The 15,271-nt window shown below is 39.0% G+C and overlaps 1 protein-coding gene across 1 annotated transcript in view; it reads left to right on the top strand.

Annotated features, from left to right (window-relative positions):
• Positions 1-15,271, top strand: part of SKAP1 (src kinase associated phosphoprotein 1) — a 373,562-nt gene that overhangs the window by 291,036 nt on the left and 67,255 nt on the right. Inside the window, exon 5 of the mRNA XM_060203647.1 lies at positions 14,316-14,393. Within this exon, the coding sequence (XP_060059630.1) occupies positions 14,316-14,393 (78 nt within the window). The remainder of the gene's footprint in view (positions 1-14,315; positions 14,394-15,271) is intronic.

Below are 15,271 nucleotides of genomic sequence, written 5' to 3'. Positions count from 1 at the left end.
CTAGTATTATAGTCATACTTAACAGAAAAGTTTCCTTCAACTAACAAAATTTTGAATGAGAAAATACAAAACATTCTTCATCTTCATTTTAGATTATAATTATAAATGTGACATTTTTTACTATATCAAATGTTCATGGAGGCCAGGTGGTGGCATACTCAGTTGAGCACAGGTGTTATAATGTATAAAGACTCCCCCAGTCCACACCTGCCAGGGAAAAGCTTTGTAAGTGGTGAAGCAATGCTACAGACACCTCACTGTCTCTTTCCCCTCTCTATCTCTTCCTCCCCTCTCAATTTCTTTCTATCTTTATCAAATAAATAAATAAATGAACAAGGATTTAAAAATTAAATTAAATGTTTGTGCAGCATGGCAGCATATATGTGCTGAATTTGAAACTTAAAGACCTTGCCTGAGCCCACCTTTACAGCTTTGTTACTTAGCCTCCCTATGTTAAAGCTGCTAAAGACTAAACTGTTGAGGTCTTTCTATTTGTCAGGAACAAGGACTTACCATAGAGGAAAACTTTTTTTTTATTATTTCTTTATTGGAGGATTAGTGGTTTACAATCAACAGTAAAATACAATAGTTTGTACATGTGTAACATCTCTCAGTTTTCCTCATAACAATTCAACCCCCACGAGGTCCTCCTCTGCCATCATGTTCCAGGACTTGAACCCTCCCCCACACCCCAACACTAGCCCAAGTTCTTGTACTTTGGTGAAATACACCACCTCTAGTCCAACTTCTGCTTTGTGTTTGAGGAAAATGTTTTTACAAAGCCTTGTTATTTAGAAATTCCAGGAAAAGGGCTATTCAAATGTAAATTGTTACTATAATCATTGGTACTGTTATTACTCTTTGTTCAGGGAAGCCTAGATTTCTTTCTGTCTTTCCAGCATGCTTTGTAACACCCAGGTAATTTCACAACTAGAGTTGGCTTTCCAAAAAGATTCAAAAATGAATCCAGAACCAATCTACCTTAGCCATCCAATATGTACAACCTCTTTTGTTCAAGAACAACCTTAAAGTAATAAAACTGGTATGCCCCTGTGACAGGGAAAAATGTTGGAAGGAAATATGTTTCAGTCTCAGGCTTCTAAGGTGCTATACCAAACAATAACAAGGGAAAAAAATTACTCAACTAAATGTACCTGACATGCATTGGCATCTAATATGCCAACCTCTTCACCAAGCATTATTACTTATATACCTGTCTCTGGGAAGGGATGCTTGGAAGAGCTACTCTGCTTTTATCAGACATACATTATATAGGGACTTTTAAATAAACTTATACAGTAATACTGAGCTGCATGTCTTCTAAACTTTGCTGCTTCATCCGTCTATACCAAAGTACTGTGAAGCAAAATGGATGTGCCTTCAGCTTTCTACAGTCCTAGAAAATGAACCAGTCCACTTAACAATAAATGGTGGTTGGTTTAAACACACATGATTGGTCTAGTGAAGAAGAAAAGAAAGTTGAGCTTAATGAAGTCCAGTGTCTGTGTCCCTGTGCGTGGACAGGAAAGGACGAGTGTTTTATAACTGTTTATTGGAGTTAATGGTAATAAATTCCTCACTTGTAATGCATTAACTTTAATGTTTCCATTACTTGGTTATCTAGGTTTTCCCTTTTCATGCTGTAAATCATGTTGTCCCAGTAGCAGAGCAGGTCGAGTGACTGCCATAATGTTCATAATGCTCAGTGAGAAAAAAAAATGTTCTTTTTCTCCCCAGCACAGTTTGACAAAAGATATTTTGCCTCATCTCGATTCGCTGCTTTCTAAAAAGCAATAAAAACGGACTGACTGACTGACTGACAGCAGCCTAGCAAAATGTGACAAGCCCTAGCTTACATACTCAGGAAAGATGTGGTCTCCATAGTAACTTTCCAAATGTATTTGGTGCTGGGTTTTTATTTCCTTTATTTTTTTTTTTCTTTTCCGTTTGCTGAGTGTGATCCCTTACTTAATGAGCTGTGCAAATAGAGAGTGAGATTTGGCATTTTTGCTTTGCAATTACACACTTGGTGATTTGGTTGAAAACTTTTGGGTCTAAAGACATCACCCTCCTCATTTTCCCCTAATTTTTTTTCCATGCAAAGTTTGACTTACTCAAACTTGCTTGAGATTTTGTCAAATGAACAGAAGAAACAAGAAAGGTTTTAAATCTTAAATGTGTAACTTAAAAGAGTATGATTATTTTGCCCTGAAGGTACATTATCATTGCTATCATTTTTTTCTCTCTAATCCCATACTGCAGCACAGACACCCAGGGAGCTGTCTGAGAGTTGAGGTCTGACTTGGGAGAAGCCCTATGTCCACTAGATGATATATAACAGGTCAAAGCCACATTGCTAAGATCATTGCATTCCCATCAAGTTCTTCCTGATGGGGTATAAGAGTTCTCATTAGATCACCCACCCTGAAATACCCCCAGAGAATCACAATAATTAGTTCCTGAGTCTTCTTTTTTTTTTATTTTCTGCTTTGTTTGCTTTCAAGTTTTCTCAGTGCAGTGCTCTGAGGATATCTAAATGTCTTTTACTACAGAGACATAAGAAAGGCTAAATTATTATCATTTTATCCCTTCTTGAAATCCTTTGGTTTGGAAAGCAAAATAGAGACACTGTGGCATACTTTCCATTCGCATACCTTCCATCATCAACTACAGTAAGCGCACAGATGCACATAGAATGCTTATACATAGGATGCAAACTCTGGTACCTGTAGATGTTAAGGGGGAGAGATGTTACTTTTTCCAGAGAAATAAAAAATGAGGGACCAGGTGGTAGTGCACGTGGATGCAAGCTCAAGCCCCTGGTCCCCACCTGCAGAGGGAAAGCTTCACAAGTGGTGAAGCAGAGCTGCAGGTGTCCCTCTGTATCTCTCCCTTTCTATCTCCCCTTCTCTTCTCAATTTCTGGCTGTCTATATCCAGTAATAAGTAAAAAATATCTTTAAAAAGAGAGAGAAATAAAAAATGTGCCTGGTGAAGCACTCTAAGAAGAAGCCATGTTCTAAGTCACTGCGAGTCTGTAGCTCAGAAATTACTATCAACAACTACTTTCTAAAGAGTTACCAGCTGTGCATTTGTGAATTATTGAAGTTTAACTTGGTTGTCCATTTAAGACTTCCTTTGAACCACATCCCTTGATAATTTCCTAAAAATAAAGAAGGTTAGAGGTGAAATAAATTGGTGCCTTGACAATACTGTGAAATAGGACTAAAAAAAAAAAAGAAAAAAAGTGGGAGTTGGGTGATAGCTCAGCTTGTTAAGCACATGTGGCGCAAAGCACAAGGACCAGCGTGAGGATCCCAGTTCGAGCCCCCCGGCTCCCCACCTTCAGGGAGTCGCTTCACAGGCGGTGAAGCAGGTCTGCAGGTGTCTATCATTCTCTCCTCCCTCTGTCTTCCCCTCCTCTCTCCATTTCTCTCTGTCCTAACAATGACAACATCAATAACAACAACAATAATAACTGCAACAACAATAAAAAAAAAAAAAGGGCAACAAAAAGGAAATAAATATTTTTTAAATGTAGTTTTCAACTACAACAATAAAAAAAAGGGCAACAAAAGGGAATAAATAAATAAAATAAAAATATTTTTTAAAAAATGTAGTTTTCACTATTTGAGGCTCATAGCATTTTCTAATTTTTCCCCAGAATAATTATGTCCCCCTTCTTATGATTCTCAATACTGTTACTCCCCCTGACTTCCATACTCCCAGCTTTCTCCTTGCTCTCTTAGTGAAAACTTCCTTTATTTCCCTTTTTAACTTTGTTACACATTACCACCTCCAAAATTAAAATAGCAAATGTACAGCATAAAGTTAGTATTTAAAAAAATTACTGTTTATAGCTTAGATGAAAATGATTTAGCTAACAAATATTCACTGTCATGTTGCCTTTTTCGACTATAATTTCCTTAAGAGTTTAACAAACACTTACCAGGCACCTACTATGTATACTAGGCCCCTGTGGATATGAAGAATAACAGAGCAGGTCCTCAAAATATATTGTTTCTATGAATGCCGTTCTGTCTAAATTCAGCTTCCACGAACTTATCAATGACATTAAGTGAGGAGTCACTCTGTATGAGTAATGAATCACACTGTCCTTTACCAAAGGGACTGCACTTGTCATTAGCAGCGTCTCTGCGTTTCAGGAAACTGAATAATGAGTACCAAACGCCTCAGAGTCTACTATATTTATTTTAGGCAAGGATCCTTCTTAATCCTATATCTGTTAAACAATTCGTTAAAACTAGCCCTGTCTTTTGATGAGTGTCAGCTGTTTACTTCTCCCAGTTCCTCCTCAGTCCTAACGTTTACTCTCCTCACCGAGACTGCATTGTGGACTGTCATCTTCCCCTAGGTACACAGCAGTATTCGAGTCCTGCTTGTTCCCAGATTTCATTTCGAGCACTATGATCTTTTGTCCACTCATTTTTTTTTCCCCATGGTATAATCTCCCTTCCTGTGAGTACAGGATCTATTTTTTACCCTCCTTCCCCTTTTCAGTCTGTGTGCCCTACTGCCATCAACACAGACCCACAACTACATTCTGTTTCCCATGAACAGCATCTTTTCTATTTTCTTGTTCAAGGCTTCTAGCACATTTATATAGCAACTAAAGTCTTATGTACATCTATGCAAAAGGGCATAAGTGAGGAGTATTGAGAGGGAAAGTTCTTGGCTCTTGAGAGCCAAGAATGTGCCATAACAGTGCCCCACAGAAAATCACATTAGAGGGTCTGGGAGGTGGGGCAGTAGAAAAAGTGCTGGAGTCTCAAGCGTGAGGTCCTGAGTTCCATCCCCAGCAGCACATGTACCAGAATGATATCTGGTTCTTTATCTCTCCTCCTATATCTTTCATTAATAAATAAATAAAATATTTTTTTATAATTTTTATTTATAAAAAGGAAACACTGACAAAAACCATAGGATAAGAGGGGTACAACTCCACACAATTCCCATCACCAGAACTCCGTATCCCATCCCCTCCCCTGATAGCTTTCCTATTCTTTATCCCTCTGGGAGTACGGACCAAGGGACACTATGGGGATAAATAAAATATTTTTTTAAAAAAAGAAAGAAAATTACATTAGAGCACAGGAGAGGGAATGCGTAATTCTACTTAGGAAAAGCAGCAAAAAAAACTAAAGGAGGTATCATATTTGAATTGGGTCTTAAAGGGGCACTCAGAACATGAAGGAGAAAAAAAAAAGAGAGAGAGAGAGAAAGAGAAGCTTCCAAACAGGAAAAATAGCTTGAGCAGAGGCTTACAGTATGATGGGAAGGGCTGGAAGATAGCGTACCATAGTAGAGTGCATACTTTGCCACACTTGAGAACCTGGGTTCAAATCCCCAGAACTATACGGGAGCACCATGCAAAAGAGAAGCTTTATGAATGGTGAGGCAATGCTTTAGTATCTCTCCTTCTCTCTCTTGTTTTTCATCTTCTGTCTGGAAAGAAAGAAAAAAAAAAAAAAGTCCTGTGGGAATGGTGAAATCACGGCACAGGTGCAAAGTCCTAATGAAGCGCAGGCAGCAAAAAGTAAATATATAAAATGCAATATGAAGTACATGGCATGTTCCAAGAAGTAAAAAACTGTTACTTATTGTTGCTGGAATTTTAGGAGACATGGGAGTAGTAGGGGGTAAAAAAGAAATTAGAAAGTAGGAGGAGACGAAATAATTCAGTTTTCTATGCAAGAGGTTTTGTGTTTTATCTTATAGTTAATAGATAACCTTTAAAAGGTTTAAATAGGAATATGACATGACCACATTCCTGTTTTAGAAAGATGAGTTCTATCCTTAATATAGTAGATCTGAGGAGTCGGGTGGTAGTGCAGTGGGTTAAGTATATGTGGCACAAAGCACAAGGGCCTGCGTAATGATACCTGTTCCAGCCCTGGGCTCCCCACCTGCAGGGAGGTCGCTTCACAGGTGGTGAAGCAGGTCTGCAGGTGTCTCTCTTTCTCTCCCCCTTTCTGTCTTCCCCTCATCTCTCCATTTCTCTCAGTCCAATCCAACAACAGCGACATCAATAACAACAACAATAACTACAACAATAAAGAACAACAAGGGCAACAAAAGGGAAAATAAATAAATATAAAAAATTTTAAATATATGTAGTACATCTGTAGAAAGTAAACCAGTTAAAAAGTGGTCCTTAAACCCAGGCAAGGCTCTTTTTTTTTTTTTCTTTCCTTTTCTCCATGTTCCTTTCACAGCCTAATGGAGTAGTAAATAGTCTTGAAAATTATATTTCCCTATTGGTTTTTAAGTATATACTCTCAGAGTGTCCGAAACTTAATGATTATCCAGCGATCTTTCAAAGTTTGTCAAGAAACAACTGGTAAATTTTCTCCCTCATTTTTAGAATCAAAATAATCTGAATCTTTGAAATTTCACAAAAAAATTATATTTATGGGGCTGGATGGTGGCACACCTGATGAACACACATGTTACAATGCTCAAGGACCCAGATCAAGCCCCTAGTGCCCACCTACGCAGGGAGAGCTTTGAGAGTGGTGAAGCAGCGCTGCAGGTCTCTCTCCCTTCTCTTTCCATTTCTGGCTGTCTCCAATAAATAGATAGAGATAACATTTTTTATTTCTTTTTTAGAGATTCATAGTTTACAGTCAACAGTAAAACACAATAGTTTCAGGCTGAGGAGACAGCAAAAGGTTATGCAAAAGCCTTTCAAGCCTGAGGCTCTGAGGTCCCAGGTTCAATCCCCAGCCCCCACCATAAGCCAGAACTGAGCAGTGTTTTGGTCTCTTTCTCTCAGTATCTTTTCCTCTGGATCTACTTTTTCTCATTAATATAAAACTAAATAAAATATATTTTTTAAAAGCACAATAGTTTCTACATGCATAACATTTCCCAGTTTTCTTTTTTCTTTTTTTTTTTTTTGTCTCCAGGATTATTTCTGGTTATTGTCTGCACTACGAATCCACTGCTCCTGGAGGCTATTTTTCCCATTTTGTTGCCCTTGTTGTTGCACTTGTTGTGGTTGTTGTTGTTATTGTTATTATTGTCATAGCTGTTGTTGCTGGATATGACAGAGAGAACCCGAGAGAGGAGGATAAGACAGAAAGGAGGAGAGAAAGATAGGCACCTGCAGACCTGCTTCACCGCTTGTGAAGTGACCCCCCTGCAGGTGGGGAGGTGGGGCTCAAACCGGGATCCTTACGTGGACCCTTGCGCTTTGCACCATGTGCACTTAACCCGCTGCCCAGTTCCCACATTTCCCAGTTTCCCACATAACAATTCAACCCCCACTACATCCTCCTCTACCATCATGTTCCAGGAACTGAACCCTCTCCCCAACCCCAGAGTCTTTTACTTTGGTGAAATACACCAACTCCAGTTAAAGTTCTGCTTAGTCTTTTCCCTTCTGATCTTGTTTTTCAACTTCTGTCTATGAGTGAAATCATCCCATAGTCATCAATAAAGATAATTTTTTTTAAATTATATTTGATTCTAGGCTGAATCTCAAGGCTGAAAGAAAAACACATTTCTTATATCTAAATATCTTACATCTGTACCCCAAAAGGGGGGAAAGGACATAAGAAAATCCATATCTGCTTGATTAAAGAACAGTCAATATTAGATATCCAGGCTGGGAGTATGGATTGACCTGCCAACGCCTACATTCAGTGGAGAAGCAATTACAGAAGCCAGACCTTCCACCTTCTGCACCCCATAATGATCCTAGGGCCATACTCCCAGAGGGATAAAGAATAGGAAAGCTTTCAAGGGAGGGGAGGGGATACAGAGTTCTGATGGTGGAAACTGTGTGTAAATGTACCCCTCTTATCCTATGGTCTTGTCAATATTTCCATTTTGTAAATAAATAAAAATTTTTTAAAAATTAGATATCCAAATAATGTATAATTCAAATAGTGGCTTTGTCACATCGATTCATTGCTTGAATCAGTTACAAAAAAGAGAATTTAATGCACTAATCTGGTACCAACAGTAGGTAAATATATAACTACTCAACCTACCTGCAACACCTTCTTCCTCATTGTACATCTGAGGCCCTGTGACATGTATTTGCCACTTGTGTACAAATGTACACTGCACATACATTCACACACAGTGACCTATGAGAGAATTGTGATTGCAGGCAGAACTTGACCATTTCCTGCCTTGGAGTGTCACATGTTCTCCCAACTTCTTCTACCCAATCCTCAGATCCATAATCACAGGTATCTCAGATCCTTAATCACTATTTGTTTGTTTGTTTGTTTGTTTGCCTCCAGGGTTACTACTGGGGCTCGGTGCCTGCACCACGAATCCACTGCTTCTGGAGACCATTTTTTCCCCCTTTGTTGCCCTTGTTGTTTTATCATTGTTGTGGTTATTATTATTGTTGTTGTTGTCATCGTTGTTAGATAAGACAGAGAGAAATCGAGAGAGGAGGGGAGACAGAGAGGGGGACAGAAAGATAGACACCTGCAGGCCTGCTTCACTGCCTGTGAAGCGACTCCCCTGCAGGTGGGGAGCTGGGGGCTTGAACTGGGATGCTTATACAGGTCCTTGCGCTTCCTGCCACGTGCGCTTAACCTGCTGCGCTACCACCCGACTCCCTGTCACAGGTATTTTAACGTTAAACTTAATCCTTACCTGAAACTCACTCCTGCTAGCTACCGGCCTATAAACTGGAATTGGTTTCTCAAATAACCAAAAAGAACTTGAGTTAACAAGAATGGGGGGGGGGGGGGGCGGGGAGCGGGAGGGAGCAGTAGCACAGTGGGTTAAGCGCGCATGGCGCAAAGCGCAAGGACCGGCCTAAGAATCCGGTTGGAGCCCCCGGCTCCCCGCCTGCAGGGGAGTCCTTCATAAACCGTGAAGCAGGTGTACAGGTTTCTCTCTTTCTCTCCCCCTCTCTGTCTTCCCCTTCTTTCTCCATTTCTCTCTGTCCTATCCAACAATGACAACATCAGTAACAACAACAATAACTACAACAATAAAAAAAAAAAGAGAATGGGGGGATGGGTGAAGTCCACAACATAAGGAAGAGGGAGGGGAGAAGAGTTGACTAAAGATTTTTTTTTTAAATCACTTTTCGTTTTAGGTTGCTTTAGCAGGATACCAAAGCATCTGCCTGTAATGGAAGTTAGTGGACACCTGGTTTGTTCCGAAGGAGCTGATGCCTCTTTGCAGTTGAAATTGTGTGGCCTCTTATGCTATTAGCCTTGTGCTGTGGTGTTGCCAACTGATTTCTCCAATTCTCTTTTCTCAGTGGGCTAGAACGCAGCTGATTAAATAGGCCGTGACTCACATAAGCTCCCGTGTCTTTTTTATTGACTGCTTTATGGAAATTGTATCACACTCCAAAAGGTCCTCATTGTTGTTGCTGTTCATAGCTGACTTAGGAGTCTTGCTTAGTTCTGAGAGATGGAGTCTCCTACTCCATCGTTTTATTTATTGCCGAGTTGGTTATGGGTGGCATATAGGTTTAAAGGGGTCTGAATGAGGAGAGAACAATGAGAATTTCTTTTTATCTTTTATCTGCTATGAAAGTTGGGGGGGTCATCACTTCTAACTAATACACTTTTATGTTGATCTTATCTTTATGGCCTCACATCCTTCAGCTCAGTGAATCTTTTCTTTATATGGGCTATTCTGAAAGAGTTAAGTAAGTAGAGTGGTAGAGAGATTATGACACTAATGTAGTTCTGTTTTGTCCTGATATAATGTGATACACCTTTAGACTTATCCAAAAGGGTTGTTCATTCCCAATAAATCTAAATCATTTCTACTTTTTCATTAAGGTGGTGATATCTTTTTTCAGGTAATGGACAAAAAGCCTCTTTTTTTTAATTGTATACTTAAATATACATTTTTACCTTAAAATAGCAATTCATGCAATTGTTCGTGATTCCTTCCTATTTTTATTATCATCCTGCAGAACATTTACATACTTTCTATTATGTAGTAAATAGCTCTTCAGATCTTCTCATTGGCTGACAGGTGTGGAGTTGGTCACCTCAGAACCCTGCTAATGACAGGATTACTAGTTCTTGAGCAGTAGGACCCTGAGCTGACACTGAAAAAGGAGATACCTTGAATGTCTCTGTGGTTCCCCATTTTGATTGTCTGATGATGAAACTAATGAGACTAAGCTCAGAATAAACTTTATACTGATAGAAATTATGTTATTGTATTTACCATACAGAGCCTTGACATAAAAGAAAACCAATAGAGATTATTTTATTAGATTTCCTAATTTTTTTCTACCTCTGTTCCAACCTTCAACTCTAAGTCAGTCAAGTCTCTCTCTCTCTCTGTCTGTCTCTCTCTCTCTTCCCTTTCATATAAGGGAAATCATATAAGGCAAGAGACTTCATCAGAACAGATTGCTTCTACATAGCACAGAATACTTTTAAAATTATACTTCCAGTTCTATTGCTCTTCAGAATCTAGTTGGTGGATGACCAAGAGAAGAAATTCAGTAACTTATTCAGGGCATGATTTTTAGAGTCACTCTAGAAGAGAAAAGGTAATGATGGCACTGTCCCTAGTTTCTTGCAATTAGTAACTTGGAATTCAGACATCTCTGCTGCATTGTTTTTGTTTTCTTGGTGGTGGCATTCTTGGGTTTCAGTTGGTGGGGAGAGAAAAGCCTCATGCTGATAATGTACTGAAAGTAAATGAAATTAAATAAGCGAAGCAGTGCTCATCACTACTTCCTCCCCCCTGGGTAATTCAATTCAAGCTTTCTCTCTGATGGCAACTCACAGGGACTGTCTCTGTCACCCCGCTGGGGCCTGGAGTCTTAACATCTAAATAAAAGTTTCACTCAAGCATTTTTTATGCTCCTGCCAGCAGGATCAGTGAGCTGGTGTGGGCACATTAATGTAATATTCATACTTACAGACTCTCCCTGCACATGAGGCAACGGCTTCCCATTTTCATAATTATAGATGTTCCATAAAATGGCATTTAGATTTGCATTTAAAAGGGAGGTTTGAATTCTAATAGAACGTTTAACGTGTCTTTTATGATTCAAACTCTCGACATCTTTAACAAGAAGCTGTGTCCCTAAGCTTCACAAGACCTTAAAAGAAGGAAGGAAAAACAAAACTATATATATAGAGAGAGATGGGGGCACAACACAGAAACTCTTAAGTTTCAGAGATTCTGATTTTCTTATTTCCTGTGTCTTTCATTTAGTTTTCAACATCTAGTAGGAGTTTTTTGACCACTCTACAGAGTAGATGGCTTCTCCTCCAAAGGACCTTTTCTACCATTTTGGTCCTCACCCCAGTCACTAAAGGATCTGGTTCTATTTCCCTGGAGAGTCTTTTCAAAGAAATACTAGATTTCAGAGGCTGAGAGAACTGAAAGAGTTCTAGACAAAACATATGCATGTGCCCTGAGACCCATCTGGGAAGATTTATAGCAACCACAGAGTTTGATAACCGATAACTTTGTTTTTAGAGTGTGCACAAATGAAAACAGTCCATGAACAAAGAAGTTGACAATAAGAGCAAATAGAGTAATCATGGACTTGTCCACACTAAAAAAAAGAAGGGAAAAAGAGAGACGCTCTTCTGATCTATAAGTTTAAAATAATCAGGAACAAAAGATAATTTTAGTTGCATATTAAATTGCCTGTAAATGTTGTTTTTCAGTAAGTGCAGTGTAAAGCGCTGAGCAAAGTGCCACCTCATAGCCACCACTGAGTGAGTATTAGTGATTATAAGAGATATGAAAATACAAGTGTGTAAGTTAAGGAAGTTATTTCAGGGCAGGGCTAGATAGCATATTGGTTATGCAAAGAGACACTCATGCCTGAGGCTCCAAAGTCCCAGGTTCAATCCCTCGAACCACCATAAACCAGAGCTGAGCAGTGCTCTGGTAAAAAAATAAAGTAAAATAAAATAAAATAAAAAATTTAAAATATTGATTTCACCCCAAAGTCTCAAGGTATTGCACAGGTTGAACCAGTTGACTCATGTATGATTGTACCTTAATTTGGTTTGTATTTTGTTTGCTTTCTAAAAATTTTTAAGGCCAACTAAGAGAGTTGGGTTTGGGAACTAAAAAGAATAATTAATAGAACTCTGGTAATTTACTCTTATATTTTTCCTTTTTTTAAAAGGTTTTATTTATTTATTAATGAGAAGAATAGGAGGAGAGAGAGAAAGACTAGACATCACTCTGGTACATGTGCAGCCTGAGATCGAACTCATGACCTCATGCTTGAGAGTCCGATGCTTAATCCACTGCACCACCTCCAGACCCCTCTTATATTTTTCCTAATTGAATATTGAACTATATATATTTTTTAGTTTTGTTATCTTTATGTTGTGCTTTTAAAGATTTGTTTCATATGAGATAGAGAAGGAGGAGAGACAAAGAAAAAGAAAAGAGAGACACCAGAACATGCAGTGCCAGTCATCAAAACCGGGGAGTGTTGTTAAAATTTTCGGAGGCTCTAGCTCGCCGGGCTAGCTTCACGGGCGGGTAACAGAGACGACCAGACACACGGCTGGGCAGGGAAGCTGTATTTCTTTATTCAGGAACAACGATTCATAAACTAAGACAAACTAATCACCAAACAGAACTCTGCTGTCTCTTTGCGGCGGCGCAAGCACTCTCTCCAACTCCGGAACTCTCGAACTCTGCAACTCTTCAACTCTGAAACTCTGACACTCTCCCACTTTGGAACCCTCTCTCGGGGTTCCTCAGGGCGGGGCCAAGCGGGCCCGCGAAAACTAACTGGACTGATCCAATTCTCTTGGCGGGGGAGAACTAGAACCCAATGTAAAGCATACAACAGGGGAGCTGCAGGCATACAAGTCCCGTGTTCTACCAGTTAAGCAATTTCCCTGGCCACTTTTATTTTGTTTTGTTCTTCTTTTGTTTTTAAGGAGTAAATCCTTTCCTCTTTGCCTCTGTCCTTTGCCCCTTCCTCCTGTAAAATAAATATAAATCCAGTGGTGGAAGATGAATTAGGATCTCGACTTCTCAGTAAATTTGTACCTAAAGAGGATAATTGAAAGCCAAGAATGTTCGCAGCTTACATTAAAGGCTATATGTCAATTCCAGGATTTGTTCTGTCATTCTTACTCACTTTCACATTCTTTGAGAAAAGCCAGGATTTGGCAATTATCCGCTAGTTCAGTTTGCATAGCCCTTCTTTGTATGAGCTTAATAAAATTTGTGTTCACTGAGGTGGCTTTTTGTTTGTTTTTTAAAAAAAGGGAAGGTTTGTTTATTGCTCTCTGTAAGGTGACTGTGAATTGTGGACTGTATCTTATCACTCATTAAAGTTTGTCTGTGCTAGTAGCTATTCATTTGATTATCTCAGTGTGGATTATCCAATTTGGAGCTTATCTCCACAGCAAAGTCTTAATTCTCTGGAGTCTTTTTCTTGCCAATCAGTACATAATTTAGGCTGCCTCCCTTTGTACAAACCAAAATATGTTTAGAACATTTCAAGCAATCTTAGCATTATATATAATGAAAAAGAAAATTTAGCAGTAGGAAGATAGTTTACCTGGTTCAGTGCATGAATAACTTACACAAAGTCTTCGATTTGCACTATGAAAAGCTCCATGGATGGTGGAACAGTTATATGGTGTCTTTCTCTTTCTTTTTCCTCTCTCTTCTCTCTCTCTCTCTCTCTCTCTCTCTATATATATATATATATATATATATATATATATATATATATATATCCATATCTCTCTCTCTCTAGTAAAGACTTAAAAAGCTGGCCCAGGGGAAAAAAAAAAAAAAAAAACCTAGCCCAGAAAGACTGTTTGGCAATGGTAATGTTGTGATGCCCTGCTTGCACCATATAAAATAAAGAAACAAAAGGGGGCCTGGGAAGTGGTACACTGGGTTAAGCACACATAGTATAAAGCACAAGGACCCGCACAAGGATCCAGGTTCGAGTCCCCAGCTCCCACCTGCAGGGGCCTTACTTCACAAGTAGTAAAGCAGGTCTGCAGGTGTCTATCTTTCTCTCTCCCTCTCTATCTTTCCCTCTCTGAATTTCTCTCTGTCCTATCCAAAAAATAAAAATTAAAAAAGGCCACAGAAGCAGTGGATTCATTGTGCAGGCACCAAACCCCAGCAATATTCCTGGAGGCAAAAGAAAAAAAAGAAAGAAAGAAGTGAAAATTACATTTTTTTGCCCACAAACATTTAGGAATTGCTTCTTTTTGTGTTGTGTTTAATCAGCTGTCCTTTTCACTCCTTCATTAACGGAGACTATCTAAAGCAGCCTAAATAAATGAAATTCTCTCAAGTTTTAACAAAGCATGTTACTATTGTTACTTTTAGGAATAGAAGACATCACAAGAGGAGCACAAGAACTTGACAATATCATCAAACAAGGATATTTGGAGAAGAAAAGCAAAGGTACTAATCTACAGATTTCAGAGCATCCTACGAAGGAAAGGGGAATGAGGAAAAGGACAGACAGCTAATATATCAGGTTCCTTCTCTTTGCCCAATATTGTGCTAAGCAGGTGTGAGGCAAAAGGAAGTCAGGAAAAGAAATCTGGTGTTTATATGTTGGCTGAAGAAACACAGTCTGAAATTAACCCAAAATCCTCAGCAGACTATGCGTCTTATCAGGACAAAATACTGATTCTACGTTCCTTACTTAGTATGTGACAAATTCTTCATATGCACTTCTGAATGAATCTTTTAGCTTTTAGCTCTCAATTGTGTTCCCATGAAGAGTAAAATTGGGGAGGGGGGGATGGGCAGTGATGCACCTACTTAAGTATACGTGTTACCATAAGAAAGGACCTGGGTTCGAGTCCCCACTCCCCACCTGCAAGGAGGGTTCTTTCACAGGTCTGTAGGTATTTCTCTCTTCCTCTCTATCTCCCTCTCCCCTCTCAATTTCTCTCTGTCCTATCCAATAAGATAGAAAGAGGAAGAAAATGGCTGCGAGAAGTTGTGGATGTGTAGTGCCAACACTGAACTCTAACTAAACCTGTTGGCAAAAAAAAAAAAAAAAAAAGACTAAAAATATTTCTAAAAGAATGTAATAACTTACGTGAAACAATCCACTTTCAAATTTCAGAGGAAACCAAATCTTGACCCTCATTTAATTATCATAGTTAGCAGTAAGGTCAGAATACTGTATTTCAAACTATCAATAAGCAAAATGACTTAGTATAATGAAAACTTTTTTCATGTCTATGGAAATATCATTTTGCTTTGCTTAAAGTCAACACAAGGGCCAGGTGGTGACGCACCTGGTGAAGTGCACACATTACAGTGAG

Source organism: Erinaceus europaeus, chromosome 12 (genome assembly GCF_950295315.1).
Source record: "Erinaceus europaeus chromosome 12, mEriEur2.1, whole genome shotgun sequence".
In the NCBI taxonomy this organism is placed as follows: domain Eukaryota; kingdom Metazoa; phylum Chordata; class Mammalia; order Eulipotyphla; family Erinaceidae; genus Erinaceus; species Erinaceus europaeus.
Note: the sequence above shows the minus strand (reverse complement) of the source record. Positions and strands in the feature narration are given on the sequence as shown.